Raw genomic sequence first — 22,746 nt, 5'->3', positions numbered from 1 at the left:
TTTCCAAGCGACGTTACCAGGGTAAATAAATATATGTATAGATCCAGTCGAAATGAAAGGCGTGCGGTTCTTATTGTTACAATTTTTCGATATTTTATTTACGTAAAAATAAAATATTTGGACATATGATTGAATATAACAAATTAATAACCTTCTTTAAAAATTTGATTGATTCTTAAACTTGTCTAGTGTTGCGAACTCTTATAAAACTGAGCGATTAATGCTCTTAAGAGTAAATTGTTATAACTTCTCGGCCTCCTCCGCGAACCATTAACACTTTTTCAAGGCCCTCTGTTAATACCTCCAGAAATTCCATATCTACGAAATGGATAGATGGTTAGGTTATGCTTCACATACTCTCGTTTCAGATCTTACAATTGCTTTCACGCTCCGCTCTCACTTCCCTAGGTGGTCCAGGTAGATTCATTATGACCAACTGGGCGTCCTGGGACTTTTCTACAATAACCTCGTTTAGTTTTATTGCTGTGTGCATGCGACGAACGTTGAACTCGTCCCTGTGGAAAATATAAGGACAATTAGGACACCATGTAGTGGGCAAGGAGAGCTGATCCATACGGTTTCACACTGGACTTGAAGTCTCCGTCGGCTTTCTCTGTCGATTCATCCTTGTTAGAAGTAGTTTCGGGTGTGTCCGCATTCTCGGGACCATCCAAATCAATTGAGTTACGTTTCTCGTCGTTTTGAGAATCCTGCAGAGTTACAAGCAGTCACATTATCAGATCTCTCAAGTAGTATGATCCTTGAGCTCGAATGACAAGTGCCGTCGAATTAAAAAACTCAAAAGTTCACGTAAAATCAACCATGTAAAAAGCGAAAATATCAGTTAGAACATAACTCAAGTTAATTCAGGAATGGATTTCGCGTTCTACTGTGGATTATGCTTCAAAACTAAAATGTTCCAGGCTTACATTTGATGAGTCGTTGATCTCACTTAACTTTATGTCATATGTGTTTATCGAGAGATTAGAGACAATGGTAAATAAAAATCTTAAGGTAGTACATACGTGATGCTGTGTTTCTTCTATAGTTGGATCGGCGAAGCGAACTTTAGACGCCGTTTTGGTGGCGTCATAATGGTGGTCTACAATTGTTTGAACCTGAAAATGTCACCATGAGGAGTATGAGAAAAGGTTGGAGCAGAGTGGATGGGCCAATATCAGAGGAGAGGTAGCTATTCTCGGGATGCAAACCGGAAACGCAAAGCAGGAAACGCTAATTTTACTTTATTTCCCTAATGAGAATATATAGATGGGATCCAAGTCCCATTGCATTGACTTAAAATAAGGATTTTAAATTTAAAGTTTACCGACTTTTCTTTATCGCATTCAATAGGTTATATATTATTATTGAAGACTTTGTTTAAATTTGAAAACTGTCGTAATAAAATATAAGAATTATTAAGAACGCGGTCTAAAGCAAATCTTTCTAGGAAATAAAGAAACATATTTCACTAATCATAGATTATTGTAGAAAAAGACGTGATTTCGAGGCACGCGGTGTTGAGAATAATTTGCAATTTGACAGAGTTATATTAGATAGAAGGGTGAGCATTAGCAACATCACATTGACACAACATATAAGGATTATGGTAGGTATGGAGATGAAAGGAGCACGTGCTCCTGCCGAGAAATGCACTGATGAGATACACACAATCAGGTTTCATACTTTCATACAAAGTTCGGGCAATGAATAGTTTGTATCTTGATATATCGATAGATAGGCAATCTGTTTATACTCTTTACCAAAGACATTTTATTATCACTGGGTGTTTCCTTAAAGTCCATTATAGTCTGAACCTTTTGATTTTCAAATATATAAAGTGTAAAGTTTTAATTTGGATCTCAGATAGTAATATGGTATGAAAATTGGAGTTCATGAGAAACAAAGGGCAAAATGGTTTCCTCTTAACAATTACTGAAATCAAAATACGCAACCTTCAAATCGAACGCATACAATAACTATGCTAATAAAGATTAAAGTAAATGAAAGTCTAATGTGCATTATGGCCGTATAAACAAAACAAGAATGAGTTGAATGATTGATGTTCTTCAGTTCGCAGAAGTACAGATGACGTGGGTGGCAGTCGCCTCAGATGTGGACCACTTACCACTTTGGAGTTTTCTTTCTTATTTAAACCTAATGCTCTCAGCATCTGATTACGCTGTTCCATCATCAGGGTCCGCTCGTAGGTGTAAGCGGAAATATCGCTGTTGTTCTGCAATGAGCAACGATAAAATCATTAATAGGTTTGAAATATATCCTTGCTGCCATATCATACCATCTCAACAACTTCAACATCGGCCTCGATTCGGAGATGGTAGAGGAATGTCTTCAGATCCTTCTTCATTTGAATCGAGTTGTCCTCGATTTGAGCAACTGTGAAGATCCTTAGCTTGCAATTGCGCCAGGTGCGGTGTTGCTTTAGCAGGAAGGGCAGCAACATGAGCAGACCACCGTCGTGGACAATCCACCAGATATCAATGTTGCCACCGATCTGAAGAGAAGGACATATTACTCATGGAAAACTTGGGATTCGGAGCGGTAAATACTACTTTGTGGTTTGATTCTGGGTAGAAGTTGATGCCCTTGGGCACCATGAGGGCCATGTGGCAGGCGGCAACCGTGCGGACCGTTTGGATGAAGGTCTTCCAGCTGTTCCTGCCCTCCTGCCGCCAGCTGTACGGCCATCCGATGATGACTGTGTTGGGCTTCATGCCTCCCAGTCCGATGGTCTGGATGCTGTGTGCAGAATTCAGTCATTAGTCGCCTCAGTCATCCCTCAAATGCTAAGCCAACTTACACTGAGCTGAGGCCTTCGCCAATCTGCTGGGAAACCAGGACATCGCAGAAGCCCTTCACCTTCTCGTCGGTCATGTACTTGCGCAGCGTGGCCTTCGCATCCACGGCTTTGTTGGTGATCTTGGTGTGGTCGCCCTTTATCACAGACACACAAATCGTCAATCCCTTGCCAGCTTTCAGCTGTGTGGCAAAGGAGAATATCTTCCTGTACTTTGGCAAGAGGTTGTCGTTGAGCTTCGAAAGCACCAAAATTTGGGGACGCCAATTTTTCGTATGCGGTGGGCCTTCCTCCAGGCGGAGGAGCGAGTACCTGGCGGCGGTAAGGGCCATTCCACGAATGCCATCACCCCACTCCTTCTCAGCACTGCAATTAGCGGAATAAGAGCTTGCTGTGGATGCATATTAACTCATGTGATTAACTCACCCTCGGTACTCAATGTATTTGTAGATGATGATGGCCATTCCCATAGCAATCAGTGCGAAATACCAGGAAGTCATGATCATGACTGATATGCACAGGGTCAGGCCGATCAGCGACAAGCTCCAGTGGTAGAACTTGAAGCGTGGTCTCCAGTTGGGAGTCCTCAGCAGGGTTTGCACGGCGCAGGCCAGGTTGACAAAGCCGTAGCACATGAGGAAGAACATGGAGAGCAGAGGAGCCAGCAAGTCCACGTTGCCTGTTTTTGCATATTGATATTAATATCACCACATATATATATAAACGGTACGATTCGATGCTTACCCAACAGGATGCCGCACTGGCAAATGACGATGGTCAGGAGCAGTGCACGGGTGGGTTCGCCACGCTTCGAGGACTTGGCAAACGGAGCCAGGAAGGGGATGATCTCATCCCTGGCAATCGCCTGCAGCAGGCGGGGTGCTCCAGTTAAACTCTGCAGACCAGCGCCCAAGGTGGAGAGGAAGGAGCCAATCAGAATGACCCACTGATTTGGCCAGGCTATGTTGGCCACCACCAGTTTGCCGCCAATAGACTGACCGAATCTGGAATAGTAGGGAAATAAGGCGTGTAAGAGTCAGAAGAACTATGCTACTCACTTGTCCCTCAGCAGGAGATTGTCCACAGTGCCGGCAAAGAACATAACGCTGGACAAGTAGACTGTGCTGGTGGTTAGAATGGCACATATCGTCCCGATGGGTATGCTCTTCTGGGCGTCAGCCAGGTCGCCCGACCGATTGGAGCCAGCCATGATGCCTAGTATAGATTTGGTTAAATATCTGAACAGTTGAATGTGCAAGGGAGTATTAACCTGTGACCGATGGGAAGAAGATGCCGATAAGAAGGGTGAACGACGTGGTAATGTCGGCCATGATTTGGTTGTATGACTCTCCACTGGTGTTCTCAATGTCGATTGCATTCTTGCCGTAGGATATGAACTGGCCCTTCTCCAAGAACGAAGGGAAGATGTTGTCGTAGAACACTCCGCTGGCCAACCCCTTGATGCCCTTGACTTTGGTCACGTTGTTGGCTGTGGAAGCAAGTTGAGGGATTTTAGTATCGGTGCGAAAACTAACTCTCCATGTATGGAAGCAACTTACCCAGGTAGTATTCCTCGCATTTACCATCTGGGCAGTATATGTCGCGTAAGAAGGAGTCTTCCTTTGTGCAATTCTCGAGCGGGATGTCCTTCAAGAGTCGTTTTCCCAGAACACACATGCTGCAAACGGGCGCCGAGATTAAGTGGCCGCTCAAGAGGCATACTTGGCGCATACTTACTATAGCTTTTCGTTGCCATGGATATTGTCAAATATTCCCACATAGACCGCTATTATCGAAAGGATGACGCAGGCCAGGGCCACCGTCGCGAACTTATTGACGAATTTCACGCCCAGGAACACAATGAGACCTTGATTTGTTGGCGAGACATTAATGTTTGCTCCTCAATAGTGGGGAGCGGGCTTAACTCACCCATAAAGATGAGCAGCAAAGTGCCGTAGACCCTGAAATTGTTGTACATCGCGTCAGCATCCTTGGTGAAGTCCCCAAATATCGATGCCCACGGCGCCATGTATGTCTGCAATGAATAATTAATGAGTGCTTAAGTAATGGCACTTTTGAGTGGAACTGCGACTGGTAGTGCGAGTGGAAGTGGGGGCTCTTAACTCACCAATACGATTTCCACGGCACCAACGATGTACATCGCCGCTGCTAGAGTGGTGCCCGTATAGAACAACATTCCCACCGCTCCACCGAATTCAGGGCCCAGGGATCTGTTAACGGTGACACCATTAGAGCTGCTACTACTTACTACTCACTACTAATGACATTGTAGTAATTACCGTGATATCATGAAGTAACTCCCGCCCGCCGGAACCACCCCGTTCGTTGCAATGGCCGACATCGAGATCGCGGTTAGCATTGTCTGCAAAGAGGAGTCGGGTGAGGTCGAGTGGGTGGGCTCAGCTGCAGGATGCGCTTACCACACAGCAGCAGGTCAGAACAATCAAGAATCCACACACGGCGCCAGCCGTTCCAACAACCCATGTTAACCGAATGAACAATATGACACCAAAGATGTTTTGAATGCATGGCAAGAACACTCCAATTAGGGTACCTTATGAGACATTCACACGTTAGAGCGTTAGATATAAATGGGAAATGCTTTGGGGAAGCGCCATAAGTCACCAGGTCCATAAAACCATTTAAGGAGGTGCCCGAAAGTATGCACTCAGCACCTCAAAGGCATACTACACTGTTGCACACTTTGGGACAGCTCTATAATATTCCGCCGCACAGTGAAGGCTGAAAGACTTTGAGGGGATTACAGCAATCATTGGTCCACAGCGTTGTTGTGCTGCGAGCATTGCGATTCCATTGTGCGGCCTTTTATTTGTACGCCTTTCAATATGGGGGAACATGGCACAAGTAAGTTAATTAATGCGCGGCGAACATACCCATTCGAGCCGATGGAGCTGCCGGCTTTGCATCGGGATCGGTGGCCGCTGGTATCGTGTTCTCATAATTGGCAATTGATGAAATGAACGTTGATATATGGGGCCTGGTCTCCAAGTCATCGTCGTACAGATATAGATTTGGGTCGATGCTGGACTTCTGGTTCTCCTCCGCCCTGTGGATATCCCCTGAGTCTGTGGAAGGAGGAGCGGTGGAGATTGACTGGAGTTAGAACCTCTCACGTTATGTAATCAAGCTACTAAGTAGTACTAGTAGTATACGAGTATATAAGAAATAATTGACGAGACGACCCTGCGATCCAAGGCATACCTTCATTTTTGGTTTCGAGAACTGTACCATTGTGTTCGGATGGTATTATTTCCATTTCATCCGAATCATCTTTTGCACTGTTACTTTGCATGTTAACGTTGGTTGTTTGGCTTCAAACCCTTTCTCTAGATTGCACTTTGTTCACTTAAAATTAGGTAACACTAGAACGTGGTCGAGAACTAAGAACTAAGTGGGCATGGTCCTTCCGCAGGCGGAGCTCCACGCATCGGCGTTATATAACCGAAAGGCGTGGCCGATGCGGTGTATATATTCACATGTCTGGGGACGTGTGCCTATATACTCGAGATTTGGGTTTTCGGGAGGGAGCTCCTAATCGGCAAATGCCCCAGGACCTCGGAATCGGAATCGGTGGCTGGTGTGGGTGTGGATGTGGATCAAAAATTGCGTGCAGCAGGCAGGGATGCTGCTGCTGCGAAAGTTGAGCCAGCACGGACCAAAAAAAAAAATATGTAACCGATTAATTTAGGTCAAGGATTTTCAGGCCGTCGTCGTGGGGCGGTAAATAAATGCTGTAGAGTCGTCCTTTTTCGCCGTCAAGCGGCTCTCGAGCTGGCCAAATGCACCGAAAGTGCGGAATGCAGCTGAAAATGGTTACGAAATGAGGCCTTTGTATGGGAATGCGGGGTAATCCTCGACACCGAGTGCCCCCAGATCCGGGCTCCGGGTCTCCGGAAAAGAATTTGGACACACTGTGTGGTTGAACGCACTTGTATTCATGTATTTGATTATTGTTAGAATTTCGTCGATTGTTTAAAGTATGTTATTTGTTAAAGGTGCTCAAAAAGAACTGGTTTCTCATGTTTTCTCGTTTTTTTGTTGTATTTTTTTATGTTTTTTTAGGTATTTTGTATTATGCGAAAGAAGACTCCTTCTAAAGTTATTTTAGACGAGCGAAAACGCTCAGATGTATGCTACTTTTCGTTCGGATTAATAGAAAAACTAAGAAAACTGTTGGTATTCGGCCGAATAAAAATTATGTTGCCCAGGACCCTGAGCGTTCAATTGAGATGAAATCGAAAGCTTTTGTCTACACACATTTTTAATACACACACACTCGTGGCGGAGAGCGAAATCGAGAGCGATGCTGAGCTGAGCTGGGAAGAGTGGAGAGCAGAAAGAGGTAGAGCGGAAAGGGGAAAGCAGAGCAAGAAGAGTGGAGAGAGCCTCGTTGCAGGTGTACATTTCCATATTTTGGCCCACAGCCCAGTGGGCGCACTGAACCCACTGCCTTGGCCAGGACCTGCCCACCAGCCAGCTAGCCAGCCAGCCACTCTCGCCCAGCATCCGACGGCCGCTGGAAGGGATTGCGAGAAAGCTGCGCCGCCTGGACGACCCTCTCTCACTCTCTGAATCTCGCTCTCTCTCTCTCTATCTCTCTTGATGAGAGCTTTCGGCAGGTACAACGAGCTTTGGCTTACAGCAGCCGCGAAATGTGTCACCAGGACATCCTGGACTCGGGCAACTGAGGGCAACTGGGGCAACTCGGGCAACTGGGGCAGCGCAGGATAGGATTGCAGGGCCGTAAGCTCTATCCGGGCATACAGTAGTCACTCGAGGGAGGGGAAATGCGTGTGCCTGGGGTGGGCACACGAAGTGCGCTGATGGAACGAAACACATCAAGGAGCAGGCACAATCTCTTCAAAGCGTATTGTTCGCGTGTATGTATACATCTTTCTTAGTATCTATCTTGCAATCTTTAAAGTCTTTCGAAGGCAGCAAGTATTTTATACGAGCTCTTATAGTTAATTATAAAATATAATAAATAATAGTTATAAAAAAATAAAAATAAAAAGCAAACATCCTTACCATCGTACGACCCAAAGTTCTCACCTAGGGTTTCGTCGTGAATGTCCCCCAGTAGCTTGCCGCTCGCAGACTCATCCTGGTTGTAGTCCAACGCGGTGTCCTCGTCAGCTTTCGTAACTTGAAATCTATCTGGCATATTTCCGGATGTAAGGCACTCTGAAATCGGAATGACATTAGTAGCGTCGCTGGCACCACGGAGACCCTCCGGAGGGCACGGCTAGGAATTAGCGATCAAAAGCATTCCCGACGATCGCTAGTCCAGTGCGGCTGGTTCCGAATTCACATAAGCCCCCAAGATAAGGATACCATTTCGTTTGGTTCCGTATTCCGTATTCCGAATTCCAAAGCCCACAAGCCACCAACTACTAAGACGCTTAGTCTGGCCTCTTCATTTCGGCCGCACCTCAACGGGTGTGATAACCCGTGATCGAAGGTATCTAGTCAGTCGCACTATTTGCATAAGATTAGTCCGCTATCACATGACCATCGAACTTAGTGGGTGACTGCCCGAAATGGGCAACTGCACCTGCTATGTATGCTCCACTTTGGGCCAGAGATAAAGGCTGTTTCCGATCTTTGGCGCTAATCGCCCCGCACTCGCTGCTGCGAGCATAAGATAACGACCATTTAGTGCCATTTAGTGGGTCTCGGCGGTGTTATGTCACCGGCTTGGTTACATAAGACACGACTTGGCGGCCACCCAAGATGCGGTGCGGAGTGGCAGCCGTCGTGTGGGAACAGTTTTGGCGGTTCCCTGACCCTGCCACTGTGATTCGCACCGACTGCTTGAAAGGCGCGCATATATGTGGCCTTCAATCCGCGCAGAAGGGCGCACAGCGAGATCGGGCTCATCCCGAACCCGGGAACGAGGCAGCTGGCCCAGGTGGTGGCCACCAGCAGCGCGCTGATAAGTGCACAAATCTGTTCCCATCGATTGGGTCACTCACAGCCGCGTACACACAACGCGGGGCAGATAGATTAGCGCAGATACGGGTCTATGTACGTGGAACACAAAGAGCTGCAAGCAGATACATCCAAGTCCGCATATGCACACACGCACGCACATACTCGTACGCAGATACGTAGATACGTAGAGGTGGTGGTGCAGGATGGACTGGACGGTGTTACCTAACCCGAGGACGTGCCCACCCAGGCCAGGCTAGGCGAGGCAATGGACACTGGACACTAGTCGTGCGGGAATGCTTTTGGCCCTTGGCTGGGGGATTCGATTTACTTGGACAAGCGCCTTCAACTCGCCTTCACCGACGATCCAATCCGCTCCACTCCTCTTCAATCCTCTCCAATCCGATCCAATGCGATCCGATGCGATCCACTTGTGCTGGGCAAAGCCAACGGCAACGTCCTTTGAGGAATTGTGTTTACTTTCGGGGGCTTCGGCTCCTGCTGCCCAACGTTGGTGAACTTTTCAATTGTACGAATAAAATAAAACTATCATATTAAAGGCGCATGAGTAATACAAAATGATTTTCCAGCGTATATACTTTGGAATCGCGAGTGGGGGAAAGCGTAGTATTAATGAAAAGTCTAATTGAAATCAAATGTAAACGCATAGGGGACGCCGAGTGGCGATTGTATTTTGGAAAACACGTCCGCCAGAGATATGCTTATGGCAATTAGCACCCATGATACCATCTTATGATGAATCCGCCTCCTCGTCCGTGAACGCAGAAAAAGTACTGATTCCGCGCCAAGTTTACAAGGCAGTGAACAGAGTCTAATTAGCTATTGGCTATATGGGCATCAGAATTGCGCCGATGTGGGTGTACGTGTGTAAATGCATATATTTTATATGTACACATATATATATATCTTGAGGCCTAAAATATTTTTAATTTCCAGAATGGCGCGTATTTGGCATAATTTCAAAGTTTACACAGTACATTCCTGCCACGTATTTTGCCTTTTTTTTCTCTAGAAGTTAATAAACCCGTAAATCGGAACGGATTAAGCGGAATAAGTTCAATCCTGTGCTTTTTTAGCTGGCGCAAATCCAAAATTGTTCAGAATTTACTAATCACTAAGTGAGCCGATAGTTGGGTCAGCATATCAAAACTTGTTGGCCCACGTCCTAAAAAGGAACGTATTTGAGAAAAGCTCTTCAAGATGCTTATATATTTTAAATCAGGCTCTTTTAATTTTAAGTTTGGATCCTTTAAAAAGAGTTTTAACTCAAGCCACAGCTGTTTTATTCGGTTTGATTTAGCCGATAGTATCGATAGGCAATTAAGGATCAAATGTTCTCCGATTCTTAAATCTTATCGCTATATTGCTAACGCAAAGTTTAATGCTGAACATATTAAAATTGAATAGCTTAATTATATATATTAAATCAATGAAACTAACCACTGATCTGATCCAAAATAAAAATGAAGCTTTGCTTGTTAGGGGCACAATTGCCTTTGCAAAACAAATAAATGAATTTAAAGTGGAAGATGAAACAAACTAAATTTGTATTATGTAAGTAAAATTTGTGCTTGACCTGTTTAAGTTATTAATTGAAAGTATAAAAATTTAAAAATAATTGTTGCACTTTGAAGGTTTGCGTCTCTGCTAGGAAATTAATGTGGCCGTAGCTCGTCATGAAATAGCACGTTTCGAAAGAAAATGGACTCCTCACCCACGAACCGAAGCGTTCCTTTTTGAACATTTTCGTGGCGGTGCTCATCGTGCGTCTGTTCCAACCGAAGGTAAGTGGCGAATTTCTGACTGATTGCCGGCAATTCGGAGGCCCAATTCACCGCCCAGGCACTGGCTGCTGGTGTCTGTGGTCAAAGTGGTTGCTAGCCCACAAATTCCGCCTACAAACGGGCTTCATTCCATCCACCACGTGTTTTCCCAGACCGCGATGTATGGTAATTCGCTTGAATCGCACATGCACACACACACACACTCGCACGCCTATTCGCCGAATGGCGTATTAGTTTTTACAACGCCCTTCTATGAGTGCGAATATGCTACATGTTCAGTAATATTCAGCTGTAAGCGTAAATATGTGGCTCCCTTTTCGCAAGTGCACCCAGTCTGGGATGGCAACGCAGTGGGAATTTTCTGTATAAGAATCTGCACATATGCATGTGCACATGTGTACATCAGTCTGTACATCACTTGCGAAAAAGTTGCAGAGTGCAACATTTGCAGTAGCTACCGAAACCAAAACCGAAACTAATCGAGATTCTTGCAGTGAGATCAGCATTTATTGAACAATGGACGCCCCAGCCGAAGGAAACGTCGACCCCGAGTCCTGCAACGAAGTCGAGGATGAGAAGTCCGGCTCGGACTGCCAGTCGATGTAAGTAGAGGGGTTGGAGGGGTGGCGACATTTTGGCAAGCGCAGCGCAGCAGGACAATGACGCACCCAACCTACTTTTCAGGCCCGCCTACATGAACTCGGTCTTGCGGCGGCAGTACCTGCAGGAAATGGTCAAGACGCTGCCGGCTCCGGTGCAGAATCGGATTGTGTCCCTCAAAAACCTACAGCTGGAGCACCTGAAGATCGAGGCCGAGTTCTTTGAGGAGGTCTACAAGCTGGAGCAGAAGTACCAGGTGCAGTACCAGCCGCTGTTCGACAAGCGCAAGGAGATCATCGAGGGCAAGGTGGACCCCGCCGAGGAGAAACCCAAGTGGAAGGAACCGGAGCCATCGACCGACAACGAGGCCGATGCCGAGCAATTCCGCGAGGCCCTGAGCAGTTTGAAAAGTATTCCCAAGGATGCCAAGGGCATTCCCGGCTTCTGGCTGACCGTGTTCCGCAACACAGCCATTCTCTCTGAGATGGTGCAGCCCCATGACGAGCCCGCTATCCGCAAGCTGATCGATATTTCCATCAAGTACGACGACGGGGTGAGTTCTTGGCCACATTCCAACAGTCCTGCCCGTCTAACTAGCTTTATTCTTCATAGCATTCGTACACCTTGGAGTTCCACTTCGACAAGAACGAGTACTTCTCCAACTCTGTTCTCACAAAACAGTACGTTCTGAAGTCCACCGTAGATCCCGAGGATCCGTTCGCATTCGAAGGCCCAGAGATTTACAAGTGCACGGTAAGATAGGTGGACACTCCAACAGCAAGGGATGACTAAACGAATGCACAAATCCAATTACAGGGGTGCACCATTAACTGGGAGAAGAAGATGAACCTTACTGTGAAGACCATCCGCAAGAAGCAGAAGCACAAGGAGCGCGGCGCAGTGCGCACCATCGTCAAGCAGGTCCCAACGGATTCCTTCTTCAATTTCTTCAGCCCACCAGAGGTCCCGACCGACGAGGAGGAAATTGATGACGACTCGCAGCAGGTAAGCTCACCCGACATCAGCTTCCGCTGGGGCACTTGCTGATCTGTGTTTTGTGCTTCGCAGATCCTGGCCACCGACTTCGAGATTGGTCACTTCTTGCGCGCCAGAATTATTCCAAAAGCAGTGCTTTACTACACTGGCGACATTGTCGACGATGAGGACGACGAGGATGAGGAGGAGTTTGACGAGAACGAGGAGGACGAGTACGACGACGACGATGCACCGCCAGCAAAGGGCCCCAAGGGGCCGGGCGGTAACAAGAAACAGTCGCCCAACGACTGCCCGAATCAGTAGGTTGATATGGCCGGATTACCGATGTAATGTATATACATAATTCAAATTTGATTTGAAATATATTTTTGGTGAATAAAAACTTAACTACAAACGATATGAGCTGAACTCGAATAAACCTACATGATATTAGAACTCGGTTGACTTTGATTTAAACATAAATCTGCTGAGGTAGCTATTCTTGATTCCTGATCCGAATGAGATCTGTTAAGCACCACCTTTAGCCAGCAACTTTAGCTGTTTTTTGGACAAGTTGTAGGGGTAGTGCAAGCTGGTGGGCACAAAGATTTGCCCCGTGATCTGGCTGTCGAAGTTCTCCTCGTAGCCCACTGTGTAGCCATCTGGTATTCTGGCCGCCTTTTGCCAGGTGAAGCATTCCGGCGGCGTGGAGTTCAGCGCATAGAAGGGGTAGTCGAACGTGTTGATGTATATGTCGACGCAGAGGCCATGGCTGCCCAGGTGAAGTTGGCTGGCCACCGAGGGCTGCTTGAGGCCGCAGCTGCCCAGCATTATGTTCCGGTGGCAGGAGTAGACGAAGGTGCCCTTGTCGCGGCTCGAGTGGAAGCACTGCACATGCTTGCCGGCCTTCGAGTGGTCGACCGCAATGGGATCGAACCCGGGTCCGGCCATATCACACGCTACAATTTAGTACACTAATTACTGGGTGTGGCTGAGATAACACTTTAGATACCGACTGTCTATGCTTTCGATTATGTGGTGTGGCCGTAAGGATCTGCCCACTGCCGAAGCCAGTTGTCCGCCGAAGCTGAAGCCAAACATGTAGCCTCTCTTTGGGTCGAATCCCTGGCTAAACAGCGTTAGGATAATGGAGGATATGGCTCCGGTGAGGACGTCAAAGTTTGTGTAAAGCCTTTAAGTGGCAGAGAATGAGAATCGGAGCTTGCGTGCATCATTAGGGTAGATAATACCCACCACATGTACGAGGAACTGGCCACCACACTGTAGTCTATGCACATCACGCAACCGCCGCGGTAATAACTGAGCCCTGAAATGGATATTTCGAGTGGCTTGAAACTTTAGCATCTACATATGCATAAAATGCTCACTTTCAATAAGTGACAGCGCCCACGCGTCCGAACAACTTTGAATCCAGCCATGCAGAACTATGGCGAACTTGTCCGAGGGCGAGCACCCTGACCCACTGAGATCGTAGGCATCGTCGTAGGCCGAAGTTTCCATGGTTTTGGTGTTGTTCTTGTAGAACACCACCTTCATGGTCTTCTGGGCATCGTACTTGATTCTCTGTTGATAGGCTACATAGAAAACATCGACATGACGCTGATCCAGCAGAAACTTTCTCCATTCTCCACTAAATCCATACCCAAAGTGTCATTTTGTGACTTGGCTGCCTGCTTTTGCCTCAAGATCGCATATCTAAGATTCAGTTTCGAGTGCGTCCCATCAATCAAAAGAACGAAGCAAACAATTAGGATTGAGTGAAAAATACTGAACAACTGCATCGTTATCTGGAGTGTTAACTGAAAATGAAAGGCAACAACAGTACAAACGTCGTATAAAACGAGTTTGGTGTGCCGCAGAGATAACAATTCGATATGGTCGGCAATCGATGAAGAACTGGCTTTGGCGCCAAAGGGGCTCCATTCAAACTCTGTGCTTTGTATTAAATATTGCATTTTCTTTATTTCCATTAAAATGATTCCTCTTTTCCTATGTAGAGCACTTTTCATTGTCATCAAAATCTAGAGAGTTGAGAACATTCACATCCAGTTCTGGGTCCGCGTACTCCAGGATATTGAAGTCGTCGCCCATTTCGGAGGTGAGCGACTTGAGTAGGTCATCGTCGTCGCCCTCGCCGAGTCCTCCCAGAAGGTCACTGAATCCGACGTTCTCCAACTCCACGGCGGAGGAAGTGGCCTCCTGCGGCTCGTTCATCTTTACATCCTGCTCTAAGGCCCTGCCTTCAGATGGCTGAGATTTTCCACTTATGCTCAACATGGGATTGTTCTGCGTGATGGGAGTATTCTGCATCATTCCCAGCCGCATTACATCGTTTCCCAGGAACAAGTCCGAGTTGGCCCCCATGAGCATGGGCTCCGTGCTGTTCTTCTGCAGCAGGTTCCTGAGCTTCTTGTCTCCAATGGGTTCCGTCCCGTACACCGTGTTCAACTCTAGCCGATTGTCCACGGTAGTCATTTTTAAGGTGCTGGCTGCTGTTGTGTGCACCTGAGTCCTCTGCATCGTGGTCTTAATCACTAGATTATCGTTAACGTTCGGCATCACATGATGCGGGTTGGCGTTGTTGGACGTCACCTGCGCCGGGCCACCAACATAGTTGGGCATGTCGTAGGTATTTCCATCTAGACGAAATGTGGGTTATAGCAACTGTAACAAACAAGACATAAGCTGCAGCACTTACTGTACGTGACAAACATGTTCGGCTGGTCTTCCTTCAGCTTGGGCGGTTGCTTCCACACTCTGCCCAATTCCTCCTGCTTCTGTGGTTTTGGTGGCATAGGTATTTTGTTTTGTTCTCGTCTCTGACGCAGTGCTGAGCGATTGTCCTTAGCCTTCTGCAAGAACGGCGCCTTCTTCTCGTTGCACAGCGAACGCCACCGCTTTAGAATCTGCTTGCAGCGGTCATTCCAAATCGGAAACAACTCCTTTAGGTTGGGATGCTCCGTATTGGCATACAGCACTGCCGAAATGGTGGCCATGAGTCCAAGATCTGCAATACAAATAGGTTAATGAGCATTTGAGCCCAGCGCTATAAAAACTCATTCGTACCCTCATCCTTGCGCATTTTCTCCGCCGTCTTTTGAGTGCCAGCGTTCAGGGTTTCCGTCACGGGCTCCACAACCTTTTGCTCCTCCTCTGGTCTCTTTTCGGTTTGCAAAACGACCTGGCTCATTATAGTTTGCATATTCTGCTTATTGGCATTGGGAGGCGCCTGTTGCCGGAACTGCAGCTGTTGTGCGGGATTAACCGAAATATTTCCACCCAGATATAGCTGATTGTGAAACTTCTGATCCTGTGGCAACTGGTTGGGAACCATGAAACTGTCTACAAGCACCGCAGGTGAATCCCTTTGAGGAAAAACAAATTAATAAGCTAGGAATATACTGACATATAGACACGAGACTTACCGCATTGGTTTTTCAATAACTTCAGCTGATGACACCGTATTAACAGAGTTAGCCATGTCCAGTTCAGGGACATTTGGCGAAGCCAAAGTATCCAAAGGATGCCTGTTAGCGAAGACAGTGTTCGAAATCTCCGTTTGCAAGGGATCTGTAAAAATATAAACGATAAAACCTGGGAATAAAGTAGTCTGAGGTGCTAAAACAATTACCAAAAACGTTGGAAACTGGTGTCGTTCCGTTCTTGTTCTGGATTCCCATTGGCATTTGCTCAATGAAAACAGTTTTGTTCTCAGTTTTCAACTCCGATTTGACCTTCTTCAGGGTCTTCGCTGGGCTCTTGGTCACCGCCAACGTGTCCTGGTTGGCAGAGCTCTTATCCTCGGGCCGTGTGAAGTACACCTTCATGGAGGCATCGATTTCGTCAGAGGAATCTGACTCTGCCATGACAAGCTCTCCACCTTCCAACAGAGGTTTTCCGAAGAATGCCTCTTGCAAGTACACGGGATATGCTTCAATCAGCTTGTTCTTTTGCTTCTTGCGTATGATTTTCTTCTTTTTGTCCATGGGCATAAGGGAATTTAATTGGTCAACAACGTTCGCCTCCTCGCTGTCTTTCTTAAGACCTCGGTTGCGCACGGAGAATCCACCAATACCCAGCTTTTGCAGATTGCGCTGTCGCTTTTTGCGTAAAATGTGTACTCCCTCGTCGTTGGTGGAGATGGTGAAACCCTCGGGAATAGCGTTCTCCGTCCCATCCCAGACCATGCCGTCTTTGTACTTTTCCAGCGCCTCCTCGGCGCCGCCCTCCAATTGTCCATCCTTGCCATTGCCGATGGCTTGTCGCATTTTGCGCTTGCGTTTGATCTCCGTAGACAATGACTTGATCATGCCCAATCCGCTCTCGCTTAGGCACACTCCGTCAATCCAGTGGAGGGCTTCTGGGGCAGCATCGGGCATATCGCTGGATAAACTGAGATGATTGCGCTCGGCGCCGCCTTTGGCATCATATGACGGACCGGAGTTGGCTGTGATGTGCACGAATGCTTTGCTGCCCTGGGAAGCTATGCCCAGCGAATCCTCGTTACCAAACTTGGCATCCGTCAGCGAGTTGGTGCTTCTCGTGGAGCAGCGGCACTTGAAGCACTTGTACACATTGTTGTCGTAGTGGTCAATGGTCAGCTGGGCATTGACGGTGTCGCAGTGGAAGTGCGCCCACAGTTCACAATGCTCGCACTGGATGATCATTTCGCCGTTGCTGTACGAGACTTTGCACACGGGGCATGAGGATTGGCTGGTGCAGGTTGGACACTCGAGCATGTTGGAGTCCCCGAACTCGCTCTTCTCGGTGGGATTGCGACCACACTTCTGACACAGCGTACAGAAGGAGCACTTCCAGTTGCCCGTGGGCACGGTTTCCAGCGGAGGATTCACACAGTAAATGTGGTACGAAATGTCGCACTCGTCGCACAGGAGAAGGCGCGCCTCGTCGTTCTTCTTGCCACATCCCTCGCACACGGTGCAGTCCAGGCATCGCCAACCCTTCTGCAGGATGCCTCGCGAAGGTTTCACGCCGGCGCAGTACGGATGATAGCATTGGCCGCACTGCGCGCAGGTGATCATCACCGAATCGCTCTCAATGCCCAGAGAGCCGCACATCACGCAGATGTCTTGCGCTTGGATAAACTTGTCCCGCGCCGAGCAGAGCAGCAGCTTTTTGTCGCTAGTCAGATCAGTTTCTATGCTGCGACTCAGGCAGCGATCGCTCGAGATGTTGGGCAGTGCAAGCTGGCGCCCCTTGCCTCGGGTGCTTCGTTTCTTGTTGATCTGAGACATCACACCCATGCGGTGTAGGACGAACTTTCCGCTTCTTCCGCGAACACTCGTAAGGCACACTTTTTTCTTGCCGGTGGGTAGCTTGTGGAGCTCATCGCTCGATGGATCCATTGTTGGTTTGCCCTCCAACGGGTCAAGTTCGATTTCCTTGAGGCTCAGTTGCTCGGACGACGAATCCATGGCGGACAACACGATCGAGTCGATTGCCTGTTGAGATGACCCAGGGCCCGACGAATTACTCTTGCAATTCGGACACACGTAGTCGTAGTCTGGGTTCTGCTCCTTCTTCTTGTGGTAAGCCGTTAGATCCGCCTCTTCGTCACACGTACTGTGCACAAATCTGAAAGGAATCCATGGATAATGATCGGATAAGCATGGCTAATCAGGCAGAAGCGAGTAAAACGTACTTGTTGCACCAGCTGCACTTGACCATTTCCTTGTGCGATGCTGCCCTGTAAGCTTTCTGGCAAATGGGGCAGGAAAACCCCTTGTTCCGCTGCTGATAACACGAATCGCAGATTGTATAGTGGCTATGCCAGCGGGAGGAACTGCCGCCGCCAGGAGTCCTTGATCCACAATCTGTGCAGACGCGGCAGCGCTGGAAAGAGTCTAATAAGTACTGGATAACACTTTATTTCAGTCAATGCTGTCTTACATTGCACTTCCAGCCATATTTTGGAATGGCTGAGATAACTGGCCGCAAGCAGGAGGCGTGGTAGATCTTCTGGCACTGCTCACACTTAACGTACTTGGTGTCGTTCGAGTCTTGCTGCCTGCAAATCTGGCATTTGGTGCAACGCGCGCAGTTCCAACCGGAACGGGTATCTAAGGAAAAACAAGACATGTAACTAACCAAAATCGATGGTACTTGACAGTAATTACCAGGCAAATTGGCCAGACCAATGCAGGTCGAATGAAAGTGGTCTCCACAGGTACTACACATGATCAGCTTGGACAGATCCCCCAGCGAGGAGCAGGAAAGACACTCCACATTATTGTCGCTGCCTGTAAGTCAAGCCATTAGTTTCTAGGAGACTTTACTGCCAAAAATCACTTACATATCACAGGCACCTGGCTCAAGTGCTCCGTGCAGAAGACCGTAAAGCTCTCCAGGATCAGAAGGCAGCCCGCAGCGGCGGCACACGGCCAATGGTGCACCTGACGGCAGTTCATCTTGCAGTTGATGGAGGCCCCGTAGCGGCCGCAAAAGTTGCACTTCTGCTCCAGGAACTCAGCAAAGTGCGTGGCAAAATACGCGGCATCCGTATCGCTTATTTGACTTTTGCGCAGCGACCACATTATACACATGCGGTGCACGTAGACGAACCCCTCGTCCAGAAATTCGGCGGGATGCACCACCTCCGGCTGTCCAATCTTGTCCAGCTCGTAGTGGCACTCTCCCGAACTGGAAGCAGCCTGTTTGGGACCGTAGAGTAGCCTGGATCCGTCCTCCCTCAGCCGATCCGTTGGATATTTATCCTTGATCTCAGCGGGCGCGGGCGCCTTCAGTTGGAGAATCTCGCCCTGGCCCAAGGCACTCTTCTCGCCGAGATTGCATAAACAGCACACCTTGCCCGGAAACTTTTCCGGGAAGTACGGCAGGTCGTCGGCCACCGCCTTCTCCTCCATGCTCACAACAACGTTCGTGCTCATCGCGGATTGATGCGTTTCATTAAAATAACAAAAAATAGCCGCCGCTTATTTTGTATACATTACTCGACAGCTAAATAAAATGTGAGCGTGCATCGCGCCCTAATGTTATCGAACAGGCGTCGAAATTGTCGGGAACAATGTGAGTTCGCAGAGAGGGTAATGCAATTAAGTTAATTTATACAGTAATAGGATATTCATTTAAATGGTTTTCTTATACAACAATATATATTTATTAACATTTAAAGAGCTTAACAAATATTTAAATCTTCAGATATTTAAATGCTATTTATTTTAAGCAAATACAAGTTTATTAGAGCTCTTAATACTTGGGTATTAATGTAGTGAATTATTTCATTCAATAGTTTAATGTTATATTTAAATAAGTTAAAACTTTTGTGGGGGCTGTCACGCCTACTTATCGATAGACTATTTCTAATCGTATGCAGCTGTTCAAACTGCAACTCTGCAAGACACCAGAATCCAGCCCTGGAAAATACCGTACTCCAGTTCTTCAAACGGGAAAAATTATGGCACAATTCATCTAAAACACACAACCGTAGAAAATGTAAATAAAAGCACAATTATAAATCAACTGTGTTATCATGGCTGTTTATCGTCCCCGCGGCACCCTGGCCAGGGTAATCCACGCCAAATTCCACAACGACAACTCTCTGGAGGACATAGACACCCGAAAGGTAACATGCATTCCCGAATTAAGCTACGAATTTTCCTACAATATGGATGCATTTCAGTGGTACTGTCTAAACCATGAGCTGCCGCCGAGATTCCAGGCAAAGTTCGTGCCGCTTGAGCCGGATGCCACCACGGTGAGCTGGCTGGAGCGCACCAAGGCGCTTTCGGCGAACATCTGGACCCACTTGTGGCACGCACTGGCGCGGTCAATTCTGCAGTTCTTCATGACCCAGACGGACATCAACGGATTTCTGAAGCGCGGTTCCATGTTCATACTGTCCGAGGAGCAGTTCCGTAAGCTGCTGGTAGCAGGCGGCTTTCAGCCTGCCAGCGGCCAAGAACCTGTAAGCGGTGTAGCCTTTACTCTTAGCCATCACTCATCTCCCATATCGTAGGTCACGTTACTGGACATCGGAGCCGGGGACGGTGAGATTTCGCTGCGAGTGGCCAACACCGTGTCTGAGCTAAGCGGAAGTGCCGGGCTGCGGGTCTTCGCCACCGAAGCCAGTTGGACCATGCGCGACCGGCTGAAGAAGCTTAACTTCAACGTAATCACCGAGATAGACGGACTGCAGAACCTGGAGTTGATTCTGTGCCTCAACGTTTTGGACCGATGTTTCGATTCCTTTAAGCTGCTGGAGGACATTCACCTGGCACTCGCTCCTAATGGTCGAGCCGTGGTGGCCTTAGTACTTCCCTACATGCACTACGTTGAGACAAACACCTCACATCTGCCGCTGCGCCCGCTCCTAGAGAACAACGGGAGGCAGGCGTCGTTCGAGGAAGAGGCAGCCAGGTTTATGGAGCTGCTGGAGAACTGTGGCTTCCGTGTGGAGTCGTGGACCAAGGCGCCGTACTTGTGCGAGGGAGATCTCCACCAGTCGTTCTATTGGTTAATCGATTTAATCGTTGTCATTTCCAAGAAGACATTCTAGATCAAAGCTTCCAGATCTTAAAACAAACCTATCTGAAGTAATTGTATCCGTTTTCCTCGTAGAGTTAAGTGGCTGCATTGAGAAACTGAGCATTTATACTTATTACAAATGTAGGCTATAAACTAGTTAAACAATTTATTCTAAAAGAATTACCAAAAATGTAAATGGATAAACACGTTTAAATTAAAGTGCGAGATTCTAAGCCGCGTTCGAAACTGAATACTGTTCTCGTTATTGTTAACTTATTGTAGTTATTATACAGCATATAGTTTTATACATGTAGCAGTAATCAGGTAACTTATTATATGTGACGAGCACCTGCTTAATATCATAGGTCAATATAGTCAAAGGTATTCTGTGAACTAAACTAAGCCTTATATAGTCTTTGGTAGTCATTAGTGATTTTTGTTGCTGGTGAACATAACTTGTAGGTAGTTATTGGCGTACACAATCTTTTCGGTATCTTCGGGAGCAGGATTGTGCAGTGGCAATATTTCGCGATAGGGATTGTCCAATATATTGTAGGCTCGCTCGATGGCAATGTTGTTTTTCTTGGCGGACAGGTTGATAGCCGCGCAGTCGGACATTGCCTGAGCCTTTGAGATCGAAGTATAGCAAATGGGAATTCCAAAGGACCGAATAATACTTGCCAAGCAAGCCTTCCATTCGAAGTCAATCGGAACCTTCTTTTGCACCATGCTAGCAATTCTCTGGGTTACTTCACCAGCGCCAAAGAAATCGGGTTGCAGGATAAGAAGCAAGGTGGGATCCACGTTATAAATGCTAGAGTATTGTGAAAACGTCAAGGGGTAAAAGTGCTTCACCACGGTTTGCTCAAAGTTCTTGTCGCTGAAGCAGATATCTACTTGTCCAAGGTGCCCAAGGGTTCTTCCAATGAAGTGTATCTCCAAGTTACGAATGCTTGGGTACTGCAGGAACAGGAAACGTAAGTGCATGTCCTGGAAATAGCGCAAGGTGTCCTCAGTGGCGCCCGCCACGTAAACTATAACAGCTTTATCCGGATCTGGGACCCAGGAAATGTGCGACAAGGCCAGACACAGACTGGCGATGCCGCTGAAGGAGGAACAGGTCGCGAATAGCTGGTACGATTCCAGATCGGTCCAGGGTGTGTCGCTAATCCTCATGCTGGTGGCTTCGGTGAAAGCCCTAATTAGATGCGACTCCTTAAGAGGGCTGCTGCGGTGGAAGTCCTTGATATTCACTAGACAGTTCAATTGACGAAACGGAGTTGCAAGCAGAGCCAGAGTCTGACAATCCTGTGGGGTGTGATAGACCCTGACTAGACGTTGGTGCGCCTCGGAGCAGAAGGCCACTCCGGCACAGCCTTCACAGTCCTCGAGAGCTCCAGTGCTGAAGCACACATCGCATACGGCCGGGTTGCCGATTAGTTGACTCTCCCGCTGATGCAGAGGTCTGCCCAACTTGACCAGCAGGACCATCTTTAGCTGGGAAATGACGAGCTGAAGCTTCCTACGATTGGTGATCCTGCCGAGCAGCTTCAACGGGTGATCGATCTTCATGGACTTCTGCAGATCCCTAAGCACCTGGCAGAGTGGCTGGTGCTCTGGACGATCTGCCACAAGATGCGACACACTGCAGTATCGCTGCATTTTGCATCCTCTGCAAATCACTTTGGGCCTCACGTGTGCTTTCTCCAGAAGCGTCTGAAGGTGGGCTAGGTTCTTTTCCAGGTCATCCGAGTCCTTGGTGAAACCTTGTATTACTTCCGTCCAAATCCTTCCCTCATTCGAGACGCAGACGATGCATTTGAGAAAGGATCCCACTGGTGGATCTACCGGCACCATCGTGTTGTAATTCTCAGATTCCTGAAAACGATGCAACTGACTCATGTGTCAAGCTCGAGGTAATCTATTTACGCTTTATCTTGCCTGTTTCTTGTATTCATCCGATTCTGGCATTAAATGTGCCTAAATCTATCGAATCTGTTTGAAAGTTAAGCAGGTAGCAGTGTGCCGGTTGAAAAAAGCGCTCTTCCA

General features: G+C 47.6%; 6 protein-coding genes across 18 annotated transcripts; 2 read left to right on the top strand and 4 right to left on the bottom strand.

The window, feature by feature from the left end:
• Positions 1-67: 67 nt before the first annotated feature.
• LOC122615164 (solute carrier family 12 member 6) lies at positions 68-9,672 on the bottom strand. Of its 11 annotated transcripts, none has more exons than XM_043790092.1 (23): positions 9,539-9,672; positions 9,123-9,310; positions 7,889-8,044; positions 5,734-5,925; positions 5,260-5,393; positions 5,119-5,201; positions 4,947-5,049; positions 4,748-4,853; positions 4,556-4,685; positions 4,378-4,496; positions 4,089-4,307; positions 3,877-4,033; positions 3,563-3,822; positions 3,245-3,497; positions 2,822-3,184; positions 2,574-2,760; positions 2,300-2,515; positions 2,129-2,236; positions 1,764-1,817; positions 1,026-1,118; positions 577-710; positions 376-515; positions 68-318 (listed from the first exon to the last, which is right to left on the bottom strand). In XM_043790092.1, the coding sequence occupies exons 3-23, from the start codon at positions 8,022-8,024 to the stop codon at positions 227-229; spliced, it is 3,279 nt and encodes a 1,092-aa protein (XP_043646027.1). In that variant the 5' UTR covers positions 8,025-8,044; positions 9,123-9,310; positions 9,539-9,672; the 3' UTR covers positions 68-226. The 11 variants fall into 11 exon arrangements, with proteins under 11 accessions (XP_043646027.1, XP_043646018.1, XP_043646029.1 ...); XM_043790083.1 differs by having other exon boundaries at positions 7,913-8,044; XM_043790094.1 differs by having other exon boundaries at positions 9,146-9,310.
• Positions 9,673-10,476: 804 nt separating this feature from the next.
• LOC122612383 (nucleosome assembly protein 1-like 1) lies at positions 10,477-12,589 on the top strand. Its single transcript, XM_043785955.1, has 6 exons — positions 10,477-10,596; positions 11,091-11,198; positions 11,281-11,749; positions 11,809-11,949; positions 12,013-12,201; positions 12,265-12,589. The coding sequence occupies exons 2-6, from the start codon at positions 11,113-11,115 to the stop codon at positions 12,493-12,495; spliced, it is 1,116 nt and encodes a 371-aa protein (XP_043641890.1). The 5' UTR covers positions 10,477-10,596; positions 11,091-11,112; the 3' UTR covers positions 12,496-12,589.
• LOC122612384 lies at positions 12,570-13,973 on the bottom strand. Its single transcript, XM_043785956.1, has 5 exons — positions 13,835-13,973; positions 13,560-13,766; positions 13,426-13,498; positions 13,188-13,363; positions 12,570-13,130 (listed from the first exon to the last, which is right to left on the bottom strand). The coding sequence occupies exons 1-5, from the start codon at positions 13,971-13,973 to the stop codon at positions 12,700-12,702; spliced, it is 1,026 nt and encodes a 341-aa protein (XP_043641891.1). The 3' UTR covers positions 12,570-12,699.
• A 155-nt stretch (positions 13,974-14,128) lies between these two features.
• On the bottom strand, positions 14,129-19,232 carry LOC122614100 (histone-lysine N-methyltransferase 2C). 2 transcript variants are annotated; one of them, XM_043788578.1, is made up of 9 exons: positions 18,506-19,232; positions 18,330-18,452; positions 18,103-18,272; positions 17,855-18,045; positions 15,824-17,787; positions 15,618-15,762; positions 15,259-15,557; positions 14,891-15,199; positions 14,129-14,831 (listed from the first exon to the last, which is right to left on the bottom strand). In XM_043788578.1, exons 1-9 carry the CDS (start codon positions 19,098-19,100, stop codon positions 14,182-14,184), a joined length of 4,446 nt encoding a protein of 1,481 aa, XP_043644513.1. In that variant the 5' UTR covers positions 19,101-19,232; the 3' UTR covers positions 14,129-14,181. The 2 variants fall into 2 exon arrangements, with proteins under 2 accessions (XP_043644513.1, XP_043644512.1); XM_043788577.1 differs by having other exon boundaries at positions 18,103-18,452.
• A 349-nt stretch (positions 19,233-19,581) lies between these two features.
• On the top strand, positions 19,582-20,948 carry LOC122612248 (protein-L-histidine N-pros-methyltransferase). Its single transcript, XM_043785723.1, has 3 exons — positions 19,582-19,795; positions 19,853-20,137; positions 20,189-20,948. Exons 1-3 carry the CDS (start codon positions 19,703-19,705, stop codon positions 20,726-20,728), a joined length of 918 nt encoding a protein of 305 aa, XP_043641658.1. The 5' UTR covers positions 19,582-19,702; the 3' UTR covers positions 20,729-20,948.
• Positions 20,949-21,099: 151 nt separating this feature from the next.
• Positions 21,100-22,742, bottom strand: LOC122612245. Of its 2 annotated transcripts, XM_043785719.1 has the most exons (2): positions 22,641-22,739; positions 21,100-22,578 (listed from the first exon to the last, which is right to left on the bottom strand). In XM_043785719.1, the coding sequence occupies exons 1-2, from the start codon at positions 22,653-22,655 to the stop codon at positions 21,124-21,126; spliced, it is 1,470 nt and encodes a 489-aa protein (XP_043641654.1). In that variant the 5' UTR covers positions 22,656-22,739; the 3' UTR covers positions 21,100-21,123. The 2 variants fall into 2 exon arrangements, with proteins under 2 accessions (XP_043641654.1, XP_043641653.1); XM_043785718.1 differs by having other exon boundaries at positions 21,100-22,742.
• Between the last annotated feature and the right edge of the window lie 4 nt (positions 22,743-22,746).

The sequence above is a fragment of the Drosophila teissieri genome, chromosome 2R, assembly GCF_016746235.2.
Source record: "Drosophila teissieri strain GT53w chromosome 2R, Prin_Dtei_1.1, whole genome shotgun sequence".
NCBI lineage: Eukaryota > Metazoa > Arthropoda > Insecta > Diptera > Drosophilidae > Drosophila > Drosophila teissieri.
The sequence above is the reverse complement of the archived record's forward strand: the minus strand, read 5'-3'. Positions and strand labels throughout refer to the sequence as shown.

Excerpts from the sequence above, each read along its gene's own strand:
- LOC122615164 (XM_043790092.1), bottom strand. The coding sequence starts at position 8,024 with ATGCCAGATAGATTTCAAGTTACGAAAGCTGACGAGGACACCGCGTTG. Across the intron at positions 3,498-3,562 it reads CCAGTGCGGCATCCTGTTGG|GCAACGTGGACTTGCTGGCT; the intron begins GTAAGCATCGAA and ends ATGCAAAAACAG. Across the intron at positions 2,237-2,299 it reads ATGTTGAAGTTGTTGAGATG|AACAACAGCGATATTTCCGC; the intron begins GTATGATATGGC and ends TGCTCATTGCAG.
- LOC122612383 (XM_043785955.1), top strand. The coding sequence starts at position 11,113 with ATGGACGCCCCAGCCGAAGGAAACGTCGACCCCGAGTCCTGCAACGAA. Across the intron at positions 11,199-11,280 it reads GGCTCGGACTGCCAGTCGAT|GCCCGCCTACATGAACTCGG; the intron begins GTAAGTAGAGGG and ends CCTACTTTTCAG. Across the intron at positions 11,750-11,808 it reads CCATCAAGTACGACGACGGG|CATTCGTACACCTTGGAGTT; the intron begins GTGAGTTCTTGG and ends TATTCTTCATAG.
- LOC122612384 (XM_043785956.1), bottom strand. The coding sequence starts at position 13,973 with ATGCAGTTGTTCAGTATTTTTCACTCAATCCTAATTGTTTGCTTCGTT. Across the intron at positions 13,499-13,559 it reads GGCGCTGTCACTTATTGAAA|GGCTCAGTTATTACCGCGGC; the intron begins GTGAGCATTTTA and ends TATCCATTTCAG. Across the intron at positions 13,131-13,187 it reads CATAATCGAAAGCATAGACA|CGTGTGATATGGCCGGACCC; the intron begins GTCGGTATCTAA and ends ACTAAATTGTAG.
- LOC122614100 (XM_043788577.1), bottom strand. The coding sequence starts at position 19,100 with ATGAGCACGAACGTTGTTGTGAGCATGGAGGAGAAGGCGGTGGCCGAC. Across the intron at positions 18,046-18,102 it reads AATATGGCTGGAAGTGCAAT|CGCTGCCGCGTCTGCACAGA; the intron begins GTAAGACAGCAT and ends GACTCTTTCCAG. Across the intron at positions 15,558-15,617 it reads GTTATTGAAAAACCAATGCG|GGATTCACCTGCGGTGCTTG; the intron begins GTAAGTCTCGTG and ends TTTTCCTCAAAG.
- LOC122612248 (XM_043785723.1), top strand. The coding sequence starts at position 19,703 with ATGGCTGTTTATCGTCCCCGCGGCACCCTGGCCAGGGTAATCCACGCC. Across the intron at positions 19,796-19,852 it reads AGGACATAGACACCCGAAAG|TGGTACTGTCTAAACCATGA; the intron begins GTAACATGCATT and ends GATGCATTTCAG. Across the intron at positions 20,138-20,188 it reads CTGCCAGCGGCCAAGAACCT|GTCACGTTACTGGACATCGG; the intron begins GTAAGCGGTGTA and ends CCCATATCGTAG.
- LOC122612245 (XM_043785718.1), bottom strand. The coding sequence starts at position 22,599 with ATGAGTCAGTTGCATCGTTTTCAGGAATCTGAGAATTACAACACGATG.